This window comes from Bidens hawaiensis, unplaced genomic scaffold (assembly GCF_021521415.1).
Source record: "Bidens hawaiensis isolate Kalapana, Puna unplaced genomic scaffold, B.hawaiensis_p1.1 tig00419751_1, whole genome shotgun sequence".
In the NCBI taxonomy this organism is placed as follows: Eukaryota; Viridiplantae; Streptophyta; class Magnoliopsida; order Asterales; family Asteraceae; genus Bidens; species Bidens hawaiensis.
The window spans coordinates 59,734-77,937 of NW_027504943.1; the positions used below are offsets into that span (position 1 = coordinate 59,734).

The 18,204-nt window shown below is 33.8% G+C and overlaps 1 protein-coding gene across 1 annotated transcript; it reads right to left on the reverse strand.

The window, feature by feature from the left end:
* Window positions 1–8,812: 8,812 nt before the first annotated feature.
* On the reverse strand, window positions 8,813–17,359 carry LOC143609515 (G-type lectin S-receptor-like serine/threonine-protein kinase At4g27290; the record flags this gene model as incomplete). The annotated part of the gene is made up of 6 exons (XM_077084252.1): window positions 8,813–9,109; window positions 14,412–14,562; window positions 14,636–15,084; window positions 15,557–15,743; window positions 15,826–15,973; window positions 16,033–17,359. Coding segments are annotated over 6 exons (2,559 nt in total), but the record flags the coding sequence as incomplete, so codon positions are not given.
* Between the last annotated feature and the right edge of the window lie 845 nt (window positions 17,360–18,204).

The window sequence follows — 18,204 nt, forward strand, 5'->3', positions numbered from 1 at the left end:
GCCTAAAAATAAGTTTGTTTATAAACAAGCCCAAGTATCACTTATCAAGCTCACGATACTAAGTGAGCCCAATATATAAGTAATATTTATTTAATGTTTCTGAGTATATATTTACGGAATAATAGTTATTGTATATAAATTATTATATAAATAAGTAAATGTTAATGAGCCAAAATCGAGCTTTTGTAAGTTAAACGACCTTGGTATAAACTTGAGCCTAGAAATAATCTTGTTTAACAAATGAGCCTGAGATTCATTTAACGAGCACGCGTAGGCTCGCAAGCCTAAACGGACCCAAGTACGATATTGTTTGAATGAAATTAAGAGTGACCAAGTTAAAAATTGAACACATTTAAGAGTTATATTTGAAATGAATTTTGTCATTCTTCATATTTTTTTAACTAAACACATATATTGAGAAGTGAACACCATTTTTAAATGAATTCTCTTAATCTTTATATTTTTCATGGGCTCTTACTTATATAACACTATGATAAACTGCTTGCACACTATTAGTAGCAATGCTATTAATTAATACATCTATACGATATTATAATAATGATGCGACAAAAATATTATAAATTGTAGGCACTTCTAAGCTCCAGATTGGTGAGCTTGAATTCCCTTTTGCATCCATCTTCCCAGAGGCCCACCCCTTATTGTTTAACATGAGGTTTGTTGATGTAACTTTCAGTTTTTATATAATTATTGCGATAAGTTTCATCGTCAAATTGATCTTGAGAGGAATCTTTAGATGAATGCAAGAGCTTCCATAGCCAAGGCCGAGGCTGATGTGCCTTTGCAAGTAACACACTAGGTAACTAAATCATACTCTTTTTTTATTCTTCTCCTTTAGCTTTTAACATGCCAACACATATGGGCTACTTTAAAACTTCATTCTCAGGGGAATCTCTAGAGGAATGCAAGAGCTTCCATAGTCAAGGCCAAGGCTTGAGTGCTTTAGCAAATAACACACTAGGTAACTAAATCATACTCCTTTTTTATTGTTCTCTTTAGCTTCAAACATGCCAACACATATGGGCTACTTCAGAACTTCATTCTGAAAGGAATCTCTAGGGCACCTTTGGTTGGAGGCAATGGAATGAATTGAGAAAATGAATTAAATGGATCATTACTATTCTTTTGTCTTATTTGGTTAACATATGGAAATGGAATAAATGATTGCTTTATGTTGTTTGGTATGCACAAAAAATTTAGAAATGAAATAGAAATGATAAGAATACTCCAACCTCAATATATATATATATATATATATATATATATATTACCAACTAAAAAGTAAAGAAAATTGCAATGGCACTATGGTGTGGATTAGGCGACGACAATGGTGGTGTATGCGGTGACGATGGTGGGAGGTGGTGGTTGTTAAGTGGTGGTGGTGGTGGTATCATTGATGGTTAGGTGGTGATGGTGATGGTAGGGTGGCGACGATGGTGGTGGCTGTCAGGTGGTGGTAGTCAGGCAATGACTATAGTGGTGGCGGTGGTTAAGCAACGACGGTGAAAATATTTGCAGTTGCTACAATGGCAATGGTGGTAGAGCTGGTGGTAAGGTGTTAGTGGCGGCGGCAATGACGGATGTGGTGGTTAGGTGGTGGCGGTCAGGTGGCGATGGTGGTGGTCAAGATGATGGTGGTGGTGGGTGGTGTTGTTGAGCAAGTAGGGAGAGGGGTGAATGAAATGAAAAAAAAAAAGAAAGGGGTGGAAAGGAATGATTATGATATAATGAGATTCCATGTGTAATTGTTAATTCCATTCCGTTGAGAAACCAAACACTACTTTTTTCATTACCGGATAATGAGTCATTCTATTCCTCATATCATTGTTGCATACCAAACGCTACCCAGATGAATCCAAGAGCTTCCATAACCAAGGCCAATGTACTTTTGCAATAACACACTACATAACTAAATAAAAATCCTTTTTTTACTCTCTTTTAGCTTTTAACATGCCAAGATCGTAAGAAACCACCACCGTGCTACTTTCTCTTTACATATTTCCTTATTTCCCAACGGTTTTATTAAGAATATAATATCATATATCTCAAACTAATGGTCATAACCCATGTCTAAAACTGACATCCTCACCTTATGCCATGTGTTTCCTTTCAACATAACCTCACCAAAATTGAAACTCTCAGTGGTTGATTGAACCAAAATTGAAACTCTCAGTGGTTGATTGAACCATGAGTGTGACGATGAACTTTTGGGAAGCACCTGGTCCAATGGTCATAGCGGGAGGGCTTGTCTCAATGGCTATGGCCGGTGATTATATCACGTTACTAAAACCATACCACCATGTTTCAGAAAAGGATGTCGCCGATCCGGGTTCAGAAAATGGATGAAGAAACGAAGCCCTCAGAAGATGGTAAGCACAAAGATCCACTAGATTTCATTTTAAATATGTACACCCACCATTTTGATTCACATATTTAACAATATACCAATGAAAAAACAAAACCCACGCCATGAAAGCACTATGGGAAAAGAAAAACGCATACACTCCGAAGCAACAACACGGGTTATGCTCCAACAAAGGATTCAACAACAAAACGACCTAAAAGAGAAAACCCCGGTATACGCACAACATATTTCACTACTGATAGATTTAACTACAAATTATAAAGTTTGTTTTTATTAACAAAAATAACATTGTTGGTTCTTAGCAACACCCACACCCACCATCAACACAACTAACGAAGAAGGCAAAAACATTGCATGTATTGGTACACCTCCTGCACCCGTAACCATCATACCAGCTTGCCCCACTAACGACAACGAAGGGTGGCAACCAATTTGGATGTTGTCATCCAAGACTGCAAAGCTTACGAGACCAAGTGATCCTCTTTTGAGATACTTATGGAATTATTAATACTTAGTATCTACTTTGGCATCACAATTGTATTAGGCGGTTTATTAAGTTCTTATATTTTCTTAAGGGTTAACTGATGTGTTGTAAAACACACTTACTTTCCGTATGGTTTTGTCATGTTTTACGTACTTAATAGTTTGATTAATAAGAGTTATGGGTGGTTTTTGCTTAATTTTACAAAGATTGAATGTTTACTTGTAGGTAGAGGTGAACATTCTAACCGGTTAACCGGTTTCTAACCGTTTTACAAAAGGTTAGTAACCGGTATTAGCCTAACCGGTTTATATTCGGTACAAACCGCCGGTATAACCGGTTATTGATTTCAGGATATAAAACCGGTTACTAACCGGTTTTTTATAAACCGGTTAATAACCGGTTAACCGTTTTTTGCGTAAAAACATGGACAGCAGCTGCAGTTTACCGTTTTAAACGGTAATATTACCGTTTTTTACCGTTGGTATAAATAAGTATGCAGTGTGTTGGGTTAATTACACCACTTCCCGAGCTCTCAAAAACGCAAAAAAACTGCAAAAAAATACCGAAAAAACAGCAAAATCAAACTCAAAACCGCGACAAAAACCGCACAAAAAAATGTCTACACTTGAACAACTTGGTGGTTTAACCGTCGTGCAAATTGTCGCAACAAATCGAGACAAAACCGTTTGGTGTAATTTCGACTTGTGCGAAATGTCGAACGGGTCTAATAAGGCTCGGTGCAAAAAATGTGCAAAATTTTACGCACCGGAGTCGAACTCCTCTTTAAGGCTTCACCTACAAAAACATTGTGATGTTGTGAAAAACAATCCGGCCACGGATCAAGCGAATCTTTCAACCGGTGGAGGCGACATTTGGGTTTTCAACCTCGACAAAGTTCGTAAAAGGATGGCAAAATTTGTCATTCAAGAGGGCTTACCGTTTGATCACTTTGACAACCCGCGCTTGACAAAGTTGATCCAAGAAACGCTCCAACCTCGTTACCAACATGTAAGTCGCACTACCTTAAGACGCGATTGTTTAAAAATGTGGAAAAAAGCTAAACAAGAATTAGTTTTGGGTTTCGAAAACTCAAAAACCGGTGTTAACTTAACTACCGACGTTTGGTCGGCTCCACACGGTATACCGTTTTCGTATCTTTGCGTTACCGCGCATTGGGTTAATCCTGACACGTGGCAAATGATGAAGCGTACGATCGCATTTGAGTTATTTAGTTATCCTCACACCGTCCAAAACTTGTTTTATATTTTAGATAATGTTATACAAACATTTAAATTACAAGACAAGCTTTTTTCAATATCTTTCGATAGCGCGTCGAATAATACCGCCGCTGTTCAAAAACTAAAAATAAAATACAAACCGATTTGTGACGGTGTTTTCTTTCATACTCGATGTGTTGCACATATCATTAACTTGGTTGTGCAAGACGGTTTAAAAGTTAAGCAAATAAAAAAGTAACCGAGCGTTTTAGAGAAATGTTAACCAATATTTTTAGAGCTAGTAAGCAAAGACATACAAGGTATTTGCAATTGTGTATCGATACGAATTCCGTCACTTTAGGTCCGTATTTCGACGTACCTACTAGGTGGAATTCGACTTGGTTTATGCTTGATAACGGGTTAAGACAAAGCCTGACTTTGGAATTATTTCATGACAATCTTGCTAAGAAACGAAAAGTTAGGGCATTTTCGGTGAGGGGTTGGGAAATGATTTCAAAGTTAAGCGAGTTGCTTAAATCTTTTAAAACCGCAACCACTTATTTGTCGGGAGTTTATTATCCGACGAGTCCGTTGGTTCTTCATCAAATTTGGTTAGTTTGTGTCAAAATAAACGATTTTGAATATGTTGATCCAATTTATGATTATATGATAGTTCCAATGAAATCAAAATTGAGAAAATATTTTGAAGAATTGCCGGCGGTTTTACTTGTGCCGCCGCATTGAACCCGACTTTAACCATTACCGGGGTTGAAACTTTAATCGAAAAAATTGTTTAGGCTTTGGAGTTGCATTTAGAAGACCCGAATTGTGCATCAAAACAAGTGAGAAAATTTAATACTTATTTAGAAAACATGTTTGAACATTATTCTCTTAAATATGGTTCGACAACGAGCGTTCGACAATCAATGGGTTTTGGAGAAAGCTCGTCGTCATCAAGTAACCCAAACATAAGTTTGTTTAATGATATAAGAAACGATAAACTTAAAAGAGCTCGTGGTAGCGCACCAAATAGCGAGCTAAACCGCAACCGATTTTATGTTCACGGCAAATGATTTTGAAAACTTTGATATTTTGGGTTGGTGGAAGCAAATGGAACCACGATTCCCCATGCTTGCCGCCATGGCCCGTGATTTACTAACCGTCCAAGCTTCTACGGTAGCTTCGGAAAGTGTTTTTTCTTTGAGTGGCAGGATTCTAACGATACGAAGGACGAGGCTAACACCGGAATCGGTGGAAATGTGCATTTGCTTAAAAGACCACTTGGATGCGGCGGACCTTATCCAACATACATCTAATCTTGAAGGAGAGCTCGTTGTTGAAGAAAAGCTACACGAAGAAGAAGTAGCAATTGGTGCCGCACAACCACTAGCCGAGGAAGAACAAATGTATGATGATTCGGTGTGATCGAGTAGTCCCGAACCGGACCTAGAAGACCCCGTGTTTAATGTAGACGACGATAAAGAAGATGAAGAAATAAACGAATGAAGCGAAGCCCAGATGGAAGAATAAACGAATGAATTCAATGTCATGTAGATTATAACGTTTATTTTCAAGTTATAAGTATTGTTTAAAGCTATGAACGTTTATTTTCAAGTTATGATTATGAAAATAGGTAAAAAAATCAATCAATAACAAGTGTTTTTAGTTTTTTTTATTTTTTATGATTTTTCCAGGTTTTTTTCTATTTTTCCAGCTTTTTTCTTATTTTTCCAGTTTTTTTTTTCAAAAACCGGTTTTTTTAACCGGTTACCGGTTAACCGGTCCAGGTATTAACCGGTTTCCGGTTAGACCGGTTAGGGTATTTGGAGGATGAACCGGTTACTAACCGAACCGATTAACCGGTATAACTGGTTAGGATATTAAAAAACAAAAACCGGTCATTAAAAAAACCGGTTTTCGGTTAACCGGTTAACTGAAATGTTCACCTCTACTTGTAGGTTATGAAAGTTGATGGAAAAAAGAGTTAAGTTTGAAGACTTTAGGGGCTTATTTAATCAAGTCTAACGACTACAACTCAAGGCTCGACCCAAGCCCATAAATTCCCTTACATGCATATTATATTAATTATAACAACAAAAAAAACCCTAAGCAAGCAAGCACCTTGGCAGCTCTAAAATTCTCGATCGGAAAAAAGAAAGAAGTTAAAGTTTGATTGATTTGTTGGCTTGGAGGGGACAAGAAAGTCGTTGACTTAAGACAAGAATAAAATATATTCTTGTGGTTGGGCATTCACGTGAACAACAACAACATCACAAAACATAAAATTAAAACCTAAAGCCCTTTTGTTTTGACTACCTCCGATCGGGACATCAATTGGACCAAGGGAAAATTGATTTTTCATTGTTTTGAGCCAAGAGGAAGAAGAACAGCAAAGGAGTACATCGGGACAGCAGCTCGGGGTGTTTCTCATCAATAATCTCAGCCCCAATTGGTAGTAAACATTCCATAAACTTTGTGTTTTTGTTCAAGAACCTTAACTAGTTGATATGATCTTTTATGTTGGATTGTTTTGCAAGTAACTTGAAGATTGACTTGTGCTTGATTGAGATTGATTTTTGAATGATTTTAATTATGTTTATGTTGAGTTATATGATGTTTACTTTGATGTATAGCTGCTGTCCAAAAATCATGTTAGGCTAAACTTGTTAGTTCTACCTAGGTTAGATGATTATTGTTCGGTTTTAGCAAGTAATATGGATTGTTGATCATCATGGCTTGAATTGTTAATGAAAAGTTTAGTTTAACATTGAATTAGGTTGTGTTTAGTGGCTGTGAATTTGTTAATTACGCTCATATACCTCTTGCTTTGATTAATTGAATAAGTTTTGATTGATTGTTGCTTGTTAGAACTCTTTACTTGGTGTTTAGGGTTTGTTTGCGGGGTGATCAACCGTAGGGTTTAAGTGAGTATATTAATTGGATATAATCAGCGGGTGAACACCTTCTTAGAGACCGAGAGGTGATAGGAAGTAAGGTCGTCTCATAGCTTTTACTTGTTAGGGATAAGATCGCGCGAGAGCGGGTTTGGTTCTTGTCGGGTTTAGGTTTTGAGCGATTAGTTGATCTAGTTTAAGTTAAACTAAATTGTTCCTCTATCCTTGTTTGCGTAGTATTCGTCTCTATTAGGGTAGTGTGTCGGTGAGACCGAGAGAAGAGTCGGCATTAGAGCACTTTAACAGTTCGTTTCCCGGTTTGTTCTTAAAATCAACTAAGTGTAAGTTAGAGTTTGTTGGTGGGACCGAAAGGTGATCTAGCTTCCTTGAGTGAACCTTAATTGTGTCATCCTTAGAAACCGGTGTCGTGAGATTCTTAAATCCATTAGCTTATTATACCTTCAATATGATTCTTACCTAGGTAGACGTTTTCTCTGATTGCAGTCAAGTTTCCAAGTTTTGTTAAGAGTTAAGTTAAGTTTAGTTAATTAATTTAGTTAAAGTAAGTTAGGTTAAGTAGTTAATTAATAAAAAAATCATTTAAATATTCTTAGGTGAGTCTTTATTAGGGTTTAGTGATCATAAACGTTTTCAAGTGTCCTTGTGTTCGATACTCGGACTTCCTTAGTGCTATACTATTAGTGATCGGTACACTTGCCGGTTTTGTGTGGTTTCTTTAGGATTTTCGTTTAATAAATTTAAAGCTTAGTTGTGAGAGCATCATTATACACACATCATTAACTTTTGAAGCATTTTTCTACCTAATATGGAATAAAGAAAATCTACTACGTAATCACCTTTACAAAACTATGTAATGTCAATTCATATAGCAAACAAAACCCATTAACGCCCGTCACAATGATATCACATGTCTTCTCATTACATTTACCCCTCAAATCCGGATAACATATTGTTTTCGTTACTCTACTATAACATTCGATGGTTAACAAAATGAAAAATATAATAACAAAATGTAAATTTATATCACCAACCTTGCATAGCGTTACCATTCAAACATATTGTCATAGAATGTTACACTACATCACGTCGGTGTAATGGTTCAAAACATGACGATAACAACAATCAGTTTGTTGAAAGATGCATGAATCATAAGTCGTTGTACTACTTATATATTCACCCTTTTAAAATATGGAATGACTATCAATATACCAAACAAGTCCCGTTCCAAACGGTCTTCACCACAATATCACCTATCTTCTCATTACATTCATCCCTAATATTTGGTTACTCGTGTTCGCACCGATAACCAATTACACACCACACACTACAGACCATTACGAGGGGATAGTTTGCTCGAACCTGCGGCAACGCGCGGGCATTTATGCTAGTATATATATATGAGGAGTACAATGAGATAAATACAAAGAAACATAATCAAATACAATTTCATAACTATAGTAACAATATAATACTAAAACTCTATTAATATATTCTCTAATAGTAAATTACTTTTTTGCCGTCACATGTATTGCGCATGTCAAGACTTAATTGACAAATGGATGATCGTTAGTGTAAAGGTCTAAAATCGAGGAGCTTTGTCTTATAATTGATAGCGAGTGAAAGTAAACTTTTTAAAGAAGTTAATCTAAAAATTGTCAACGCTTAAAAGATAATATTTGTAGTTATGTCTAAATAAAAGTGAATGATAGGGTATGTGACAATATTGTGACAAGTTTAAATCAAACCCGTATAATACATTATACATAGATTTTTCCTTGATAATCTGTTGATGCTAATACATGTGTATTTCTTGTTATCTACCATTCAACATTGTGACGCTTAGTTCATTGTTAGAACTTATTTCATACGAGTGTGGAGTATCTGGCAGGCATTCTCCTATGTAAAAACCGGATTCTTTGGGTGAAGGCAATGGACCCTCACTCACTAACATATGGAGCACGGAAGACATAGTCGGTCTATCCTCTGGATGATGTTGAACACACAATAAACCAACATGGATCGATCGTAGAACCTGGTAAACATTGATTGATTCATCTAGACACTTAGCAACTAATTGCAATGATTTGCCTTCATTATGAAGTACCCATGTCTGCTAACATAAAATAAACACAAGGAAAAGTTGTGAATAAATAAGAGGTTGTAAATGTGTTCTTTCCATTTGAAAAAGTAGATTTATTTTTCAACTATCATAAAGTTTTCATTATAGAGGTTGTTTGAAGTTTCCACCAAGTAAGGAAGAAAGTTAACATATTCAGAGTTGAACTTTCTGTAAAAGTATGAGAAATTAAATTACTTTAAGAAACACTTTCCTACAATCATTTTCTGATATTTCTTTTTTTCAAAAAAGAACAAAAAGAAAGAAAGACTTCATAAAAGTGTAACGAGTTTTTCCGTGTCATTGTACTTAGGTTAATCAACATTTTTTTTATCCTATTAGGTCACTAAAACCTAATAAAGTTCATAAAAATGTGCTTATCCTAGGTTTTTTTGGATTTAGTTATTTCATTTAATCGTTACTATGTTACATAGTATTTCTTTTATGGCTTTTTTGTCAATCCATTCTAACCCCTCTCACTGTCTCTCGTTCATCACCATCACCGCCACACTTTTCCGGATATGAGGACCTTACTATATTTTGAGCTTATTGAATCTGAAGACCACCATCGTCGATGGCACGTACACTCTCCTCATCTTCTCGTGCAACTTGAAGGAACCATAGGCAGTTGCATAGTTCCTTCCTTGCCCCTTTTGTCACTGTTTCCGACCACTCATCCTAAATCCAACGATGACCGTAATTAAGAAAAAAAAATATTTTACCTTCGCGTTATACTTTGTGTAACGTTTTGATTATTACATATGTAGCATGTGCAACAATGTTTTGTTACACATAGTAAACTTATAGGTAAGTTAACATATTTTTGTTAATTTTTTTTTCTTGAAAACATATATTACATTGTGTTCAAATTTTTTTCAAAAAATTAGTTGTTACACATGGTTTTCAAGAGATTTCGTAACTAAAGTTATTTATCATTGTAACCCTTAAACAAACACCCCCCCCCCCCCTTCTCTGTCTCTCTATATATATAAAATAGAGAGGGGGGCTAAAATAAAATAAAAATAAAAAGGTTTCCTAAGAAAGATAAGAATAACATAAAATTTGAAATTAGAAAACTACATGAGCCAATTTAGAAAACTACGTATCCTAGATCTTAGGAAGCTATATGGTACTTTTGGAAATTATTAATCTCTGTCATTATATTCTAGATCTAATGACCTAAATTTATTTTTACTCTTCCTAGAAAACTATTTAGGTTTTCTTTAACACACCCCTATATATATATATATATATATATATATATATATATATATATATATATATAACTATCTATATAATTGCCTACCATAAAATCCTACATGTCGTTCTCAGGTTGTTCCCCCCATTCTCTAGAGCCACCAGATTGCTTGATTTCTAAATAAAGGTTTTTCATGCATTTGACCTGAATTCGCGGGTATGAGTCACACCAAACCCGATAGTCTTTAGATGGGTTATAACATCTCATTTATTTATGAAACTCTTTCATAATCAAACAATAATTTTTGCGGGTCATGGGTTTCACTAAACCCGGATAACTCCTAAATGGGTTTATAACATCTCATTTATTTGTGAAATAATCCCTTAATCATCAAAGAATAATTTTCACGGGTTATGGGTCTTACCAAACCCTAATAGCCCTCAAATGGGTTATAAGATCTCATTTATTGGTAAACATTTTCATCATTAAACCCTAATTTAATTTATTTCCTTTACATGTTCTCTGTTGCTGATCTGTCATCTTCATCGCCAGTTAACTTCCGTTACTACCCACCATTGTCAACTACATTAACGTCCCCTTTTTCATTAGACAAATATTTGTGTTCTTGTTTGTTCATTTAAAAAAATCAACACGCTCGTGTCCGTTTATGCTTGTTCGTTAAAAATTTAAAAAACATACACATCTCAAACGAAAAAACTCAAACGCTAAAAAATATAATAACAAACTAATATATATGTATTAAATAAAAACAAAACTATGTTAAAAAATAAAATAAATCATCATAAAATAACAAAACGATTAAAACAAAAACTTGAATAAACTCCCGTATATTTAGGTTTACTTTAACACACCCCTATATATATATATATATATATATATATATATATATGGGATGGATCTTGCGAGAAGTGATATTACTGCGAGAAGTGCGAGAAGTGAAGGTATAACTCCATTAATCCCTAATTTCACTCATTTTCATATGATGTTACATACATATATGTAGGTTGGTTGTATTTATGTCTTAATTACACATTCAAACCTACCTACAAACATATAAATGTACCGAGCCACATTCAAACTTATGTACCTACACACATACAAACATACATACACAAATACAAATATACGTACACATATACAAACATACGTACCTACACACATACATATGCATCTACACAACGCACATACACATAAGAAATGGATTGAAATTAGGGATTAATGGAGTTACAACTTCATTTCTCGCACTTCTCGCGATAAAAAAACTTCTAAAATGATCCAATACCTATATATATATATATATATATATATATATATATATATATATATATATATATATGTTTAAGTTCAAGAAAAAAATCAAATTATTGCAAGAAATAAGAGAAATGAATATGAACCACTAGTTTTATTTTAGGTTTTAAATATTTTAAAATATATAAAAAAGATGTAAATGCAACAATAAATACACACTCTCTCTCCAATTAATACAACTAATATAACCATAATAAATCTCTCTCTAATTAATATATCTAACTAATTTAACTATAATAATTAAAAAGATAAAAACACTACTTTAGTTTTATTTTTATTTACACATTCTTCATTTTATTCAACATAAATACAATTGATTCATATAATACTATTTTTTTATATTAAAAAAATAATTTCCACTCAATTTATTAGCATGTTTTTAACATTAAATATCATAACATAATATATATTTTTTTTTCAATTGGTATCCCTATAAAAATTATTGTCATAAATAATAATAAAAAAATATCATACAAATGTGTCTATTAAATGTAAACAATAAAAATACAACCTACACAAAGTTATATAACCTACACTTGTTTTGAGCGATAAAAACGTACAACATACAAAAAGCATACAACTTACATATGTAATTCGACATCAACAATTATACAAACTACACAAAGATACACATATCCTACACATGCGTAGGTTATATGTTTTTCGTATGTAGGTTATATGTTTTTTTATTCTTAGAACAAGTGTATGTTATATGTTTTTGTGTAGGTTGTATATTTTTTTATTGACATTTAATGCAAACATGTGTAAGATAGTTTTTTGTATTATTCATCACAATGTAATTACGTGTTGATGGATATTGATATGTTGAGTTTGAAGAAATTGGTTTTGAATAAAAAAAATTAATGTATGAATAAATTGTATTTGTATAAGATAAAATTTTCGTGTGTAGGTTATATGTTTTTCGTGTGTAGGTTATATGTTTTCGTGTGCGTGTGTATTTCATTGATGATAAATTTGTGTGTAGGTTATATGTTTTTTGTGTGTAGGTTAATGATGAATAATGAATCTTAGAACAAGTGTAGATTATACATTTTTGTATAGGTTGTATATTTTTTGTTGATTTTTAATGCAAAGATAGCCCATAAGGATCAGACACCCAGGTTGAGCGATAAAAACGTACAACATACAAAAAGCATACAACTTACATATGTAATTCGACATCAACAATTATATAAACTACACAAAGATACACATATCCTACACATGCGTAGGTTATATGTTTTTCGTATGTTGGTTATATGTTTTTTTTATTCTTAGAACAAGTGTATGTTATATGTTTTTGTGTAGGTTGTATATTTTTTTATTGACATTTAATGCAAACATGTGCAAGATAGTTTTTTGTATTATTCATCACAATGTAATTACGTGTTGATGGATATTGATATGTTGAGATTGAAGAAATTAGTTTTGAATAAAAAGAAATTAATGTATGAATAAAAAGAAATTAATGTATGAATAAATTGTATTTGTATAAGATAAAATTTTCATGTGTAGGTTATATGTTTTCGTGTGCGTGTGTATTTCATTGATGATTAATTTGTGTGTAGGTTATATGTTTTTTGGGTGTAGGTTAATGATGAATGATGAATCTTAGAACAAGTGTAGATTATACATTTTTGTGTAGGTTGTATGTTTTTTGTTGATTTTTAATGCAAACACATGTAAAATAGTTTTTTGGTATTATTCATTATAATGTAAGTATGTTTTGATGGATATTAATATATTGAGTTGGAAGAAATTAGTTTTGGATAGAAAAAAATTTTAATGTATAAATAAATTATACCTGTGTAGGATAAAATTTAAGACACAAAAAATAAGTTACAAAATAAATGGGTTCTTAATATTTTCCAATTATAATAATTTAATTAGTTATATTAATTAAGTAAATAAGTATTATGGTTTATTAGTTATATTAATTGAAGAAAAAGAATGATTAATACTTTTTTATTTAGCTTTAAGCATTTAAAACTTAAAACAAAACTAGTGGTCCATATTCATTTCTTGCATTTCTTGCAATAATATCATTTCTCTCTTGAATCATCCCTATATATATATAGGGGAAGGTTAACGTACAAATGAAATTAACGTGCTAAAAGTGAGAATAAAGTAGAGTAATTATATATACAAGTAGAGTAATTATGTAATTACTCTATGATATAGGTATATTATGACTCTACTTGTATATATAATTACTCTACTTGATTATCACGTTTAGCACGTTAATTTTATTTATATTTGATCTAAACCCTATATATATAAAGAGAGTGAGAGAGAAGGAGACAAAAGGAGTAGAGATGGTGTTGGAAGATAGAAAAGAAAGGATTGATGATAGAAACTAAACAACTTATCTAAATAGGTTTTGGAGAAATACTTGTTTGTCGAAATTTGATTATGACAATTATTTAAGACATTTTTATAGTAATTATTGTTTGTAATTAATTTGTTACATTGTGAAAAAAAACGTAATAGAAACCCAACAGGTTTTGAGCCTGGTATGCCCGAACCCGAAATGTAATTACCCGATAGAAAATAATCGACAGGCAGGAATGGGTTTAGGAATACTTAAACCTGACTCATTGCAACTATGATCTATAGGTGAGATTACCATTTCTTTTTAATGTTTTGATTTTTGTTCACACAATTTTGTAAGTTGATTAGCTTTATATCGAAACCAATGATATACAAAAATCAATGCCTTTTGCCCTTTTATATAATTTGCATTATCAAAATTGCCGACCACATACTTACATGTCCTATAAGATTGTTGGAGTGTTCTTTATGGATGAAGTCTCTATTTTTCTCCCCACAAATTATTTCTAGCATCATAACACCAAAGCTATAAACATCTGATTTGATTGAAAAGACACCATCTCGTGCATATTCTGGTGCCATGTAACCACTGTGACAAAACCAAGTTAATGTACATTATTAACTAGTAATACTAAAACGAGGTAAGTATTCTTAAATCTTACTGTGTTCCAACCACTCTGTTTGTGTTCACCTCTATCTGATTCCCTCCAAAACTTCTAGCCGTACCGAAATCTGGTATCTTCGGATTTAGATCTGTGTCTAGCAAAATGTTGCTGACTTTTAGATCTCTGTGTATGATTCGGAGTCGAGAATCATGGAGAATATAAAGAAGTCCACGAGCAATTCCATTGATAATGCTATAACGTGTAGACCAATCAAGAAGTTCACATTGAGTTTTATCAAAAATAAAGTAATCTAGGCCTTTGTTTGGCATATATTCATAAATCAACATCATCTCGGCTCCCTCTATGCAGTAGCCCAAGAGCTTGACAAGATTGCGATGTTGTAGTTTAGATACTGAGATGACCTCATTCTTGAACTCGTGAAGTCCTTGAGTGGATGTTTTTGCTAGCCGCTTCACTGCTATTTCCTTACCGTCTTTGAGTACACCCTGAAACATAATAATATGTGTATTTATGTTTAATTGAGCATCAAGTAGAATTCCTTAGTAAATCTATGTATTCAGAGATTCACAAAGAGAATATTGTTCATGAAATCATAATACAGTTATATTATAAATTAATACTTATATAGCTTATATATGCAGGCTTATTGATAACGAATAAATTTCGGAATACCATGTATTCTTGGCGGCTATTTCTATTAACAACAAATAAATTTTGGAATACCATGTATTCTTGAAGGCTTATTAACACATGAACACCATATTCCAACATAGAAGGAATATCAACTTGAAGGATCAGAATTGTGTCTTTATTAGAATTGTGGTGTTATATAAATCCATCAAAAGATTTATTTTAAGTTGGTAGTGTATGTATATTAAGTTCTTGTTTCTTATTAATATAAAAAGTGATAAGGTTTAACAATTACAACATAGAAGGTCATGCAGTCACAATAAGTACCTTGTATACTGGGCCAAAACCACCCTCTCCAAGTTTGTTGTTTACTGAAAAGTCGTCTGTAGCTCTAATTAACGTAGACAAGCCAAACAGTGGTAGTTCTAGATCGTTGTCACCGTTACGAATTTCTGGATCAAGTTCAAACTCGTTTTCTGGTGTCCCTGTGAAGTGGATTATTCTTTTAACAGAACTAGTAGCACGCGGTACATATATTAACATGTTTTTTTGTATAATAAAACATAAATGAGCTGACCCCTTGAGAACATTCAAACTTCGTACCTTGCTGATGTTGCTTCTTCCTATTGAAACGATACCATAAGCATATTGAAACTAGGATGATCAAAACCACAAATGTTGCAGGGAGTACAATAAATAGTACTCGTGTCCATGCACCTGAGCTTTCTTTGTTTTCTATTAAATCTGAGCCAAAACAGAATGTTAATGTGATGAAAACAAAAACATATATTGTGTTGATTTACCTAACTCTGAAGCTGGCATTCTTATATAAAGCGTTTCCCCTTTTTCAGCAAATGTTCTGATATCAATTAGGTCGTCGAACCATAGCAAGCAACCACTCCCAGCCCCTGAGATATTCGAATTTGCGTAAGCAATACAAGAACAGTTGTCTTTACACATTTTCTCACATTCCACAAGGGTCATGATCTGGTTATACCATGACCTCTTAGTGTTGGGTAACTTCAAGTTATAATATTTGTTAAACCCTTCTCCAGGTCCACAATCCAAAGGGATAGTGCGTCGACATCCTTGTGACGAATCTGCATCCCTCCACTGATCAGGAGATTTAGGTTCAAACCCCTTTAAACATTCACAAACCGGTGAGTTGTTAATGTTGCCCCTCCCAAAGGGGCCGCACAGAGCGTACCGATCACACTGATCGTTTGTTGGGGCCAAATAAAGGTTCCATTCTTGTTTGTCATCACTCCATAACAAGCGCTCCATATGACCATTTGGGTGTAACACCACACGCGTTAACACCAAAGGATTTATAAGATCATACTCGTAGTAAATTTCTCTTTCATTGATAACAAAAGTGAAGTTGTAAAGTGGGTTCGGTCCAAAATTTGGGTATCCGGTATACCCGAGTCCAGTCCATGGACCTCCCCGTAACTTTATCTTCTGGCCCTCCTTTAGGATCGCCTGAGGATAACCTCTAGTATCGATCCCATAAGAAAAGTTACCTATTGAGGGATCATCGTCGGATTTCCATGACGCCAAACGCCATTCAAAGCCGGTAACCAAGTTCTTGCCATACTTCATTCTAGGAAGTAAAGTGTCTGTCATAAAGTCGAAACTTTGCCATATGGGATTTTCTTGATTGCTGTCGTAAATTATAAAGTTTCCTGTATCTAGAAGTCGACCGACTGGGTTCGTCACTGATGTTGTGCTTGATGCGTTTGTCGACGACCATAGGACATTGCCGGTGGTGGTGTCCCGAAGACTTAAAATTCCCTGAAGGGTGAGAGTTAGCTCGCCAGAGGTATGATTGAGTGGTGTGTTCCGGTTGGCTGCCCATACAACTGTTCGGTACGATCTTTTCTTGTACCAAATTCTGACATAATGGTTTATGGAGTTGTCGGGGCTAAAGAAACCAAGTTCGAAAGTTTCTTGTGGCGAAATGATGGTTTCGTTGTATCTAATGGTTTGGTTTGGAGATACGTTGTCTGCAGCATAAGTACAGCTTATTGATGCATAAAGTACAACAAGGAAGACAAAGATCAATCTGCAGCATAAGTACAGCTTATTGGCCACTCTTCTTTTCGCCATTAACGTGTCAATAATCACAGTTTTACAATTTTGAAATAGCAACAATATTTTGTTTCAGAGTTAAGACATAGTATTTTATTTCGTTGAATATGAATAGTATTCATATGTAAAGAAAGGATATTTAAACTACCCACGAATGAGTCAATTAAGTTGTTATAGTCAGTCTAAAGTTTTAGCGAAACAGAAATTAATCTAATGGAAACGACATTCTTTGCGTAGAAGCGGGTCAGCGACATAACGGTTACGACAATAATAGTTGGTTGGTAAAACACGGACAATGCAGCTGTGAATTAACGCGAATTCAACTGGTATTGGGTTATATGACACTGAAATTAAACAAAAAAAATAAGTTCGTCAACACCAAGTATAACAAGTTAACAAATATATAAAACAAAATCAGGACATTGTGGGGCAAACCAAAAGGATTCCGCTTGATATCGAAGATATCTGCACTGAATCATAAAAAAATAAATTACTAATAAGTTAATAAGCTCAACTAAAAATTAAAAAAATAAGAAAAAGAGAAAACCCACACGTTTTGGCTGCGACGTGAATTTAGTAGCTATCGATGTTATCCTTACTAAATCGTTAACATAATAAATTATTAACAAAAAAATGCATGTTGATGTGGCACCAGTACATGGACCAATACTGAACCTTAATAATAAAAACACAAAATCACAACTTGGTTTTACGTTTCTTTTAAACCAACGTTTCAGTACGATTTCGGTTTTGAATCTATACGCCACTGAAAAGTAAACCAAACCGTGGAAAGATGGACTTGATTCATAAAATCTACTACTTAATTTAGACTTTTGGGTCGGGAGCCCACGTAACTATCAGTTGATTAAATCAAGTTTTAAAAT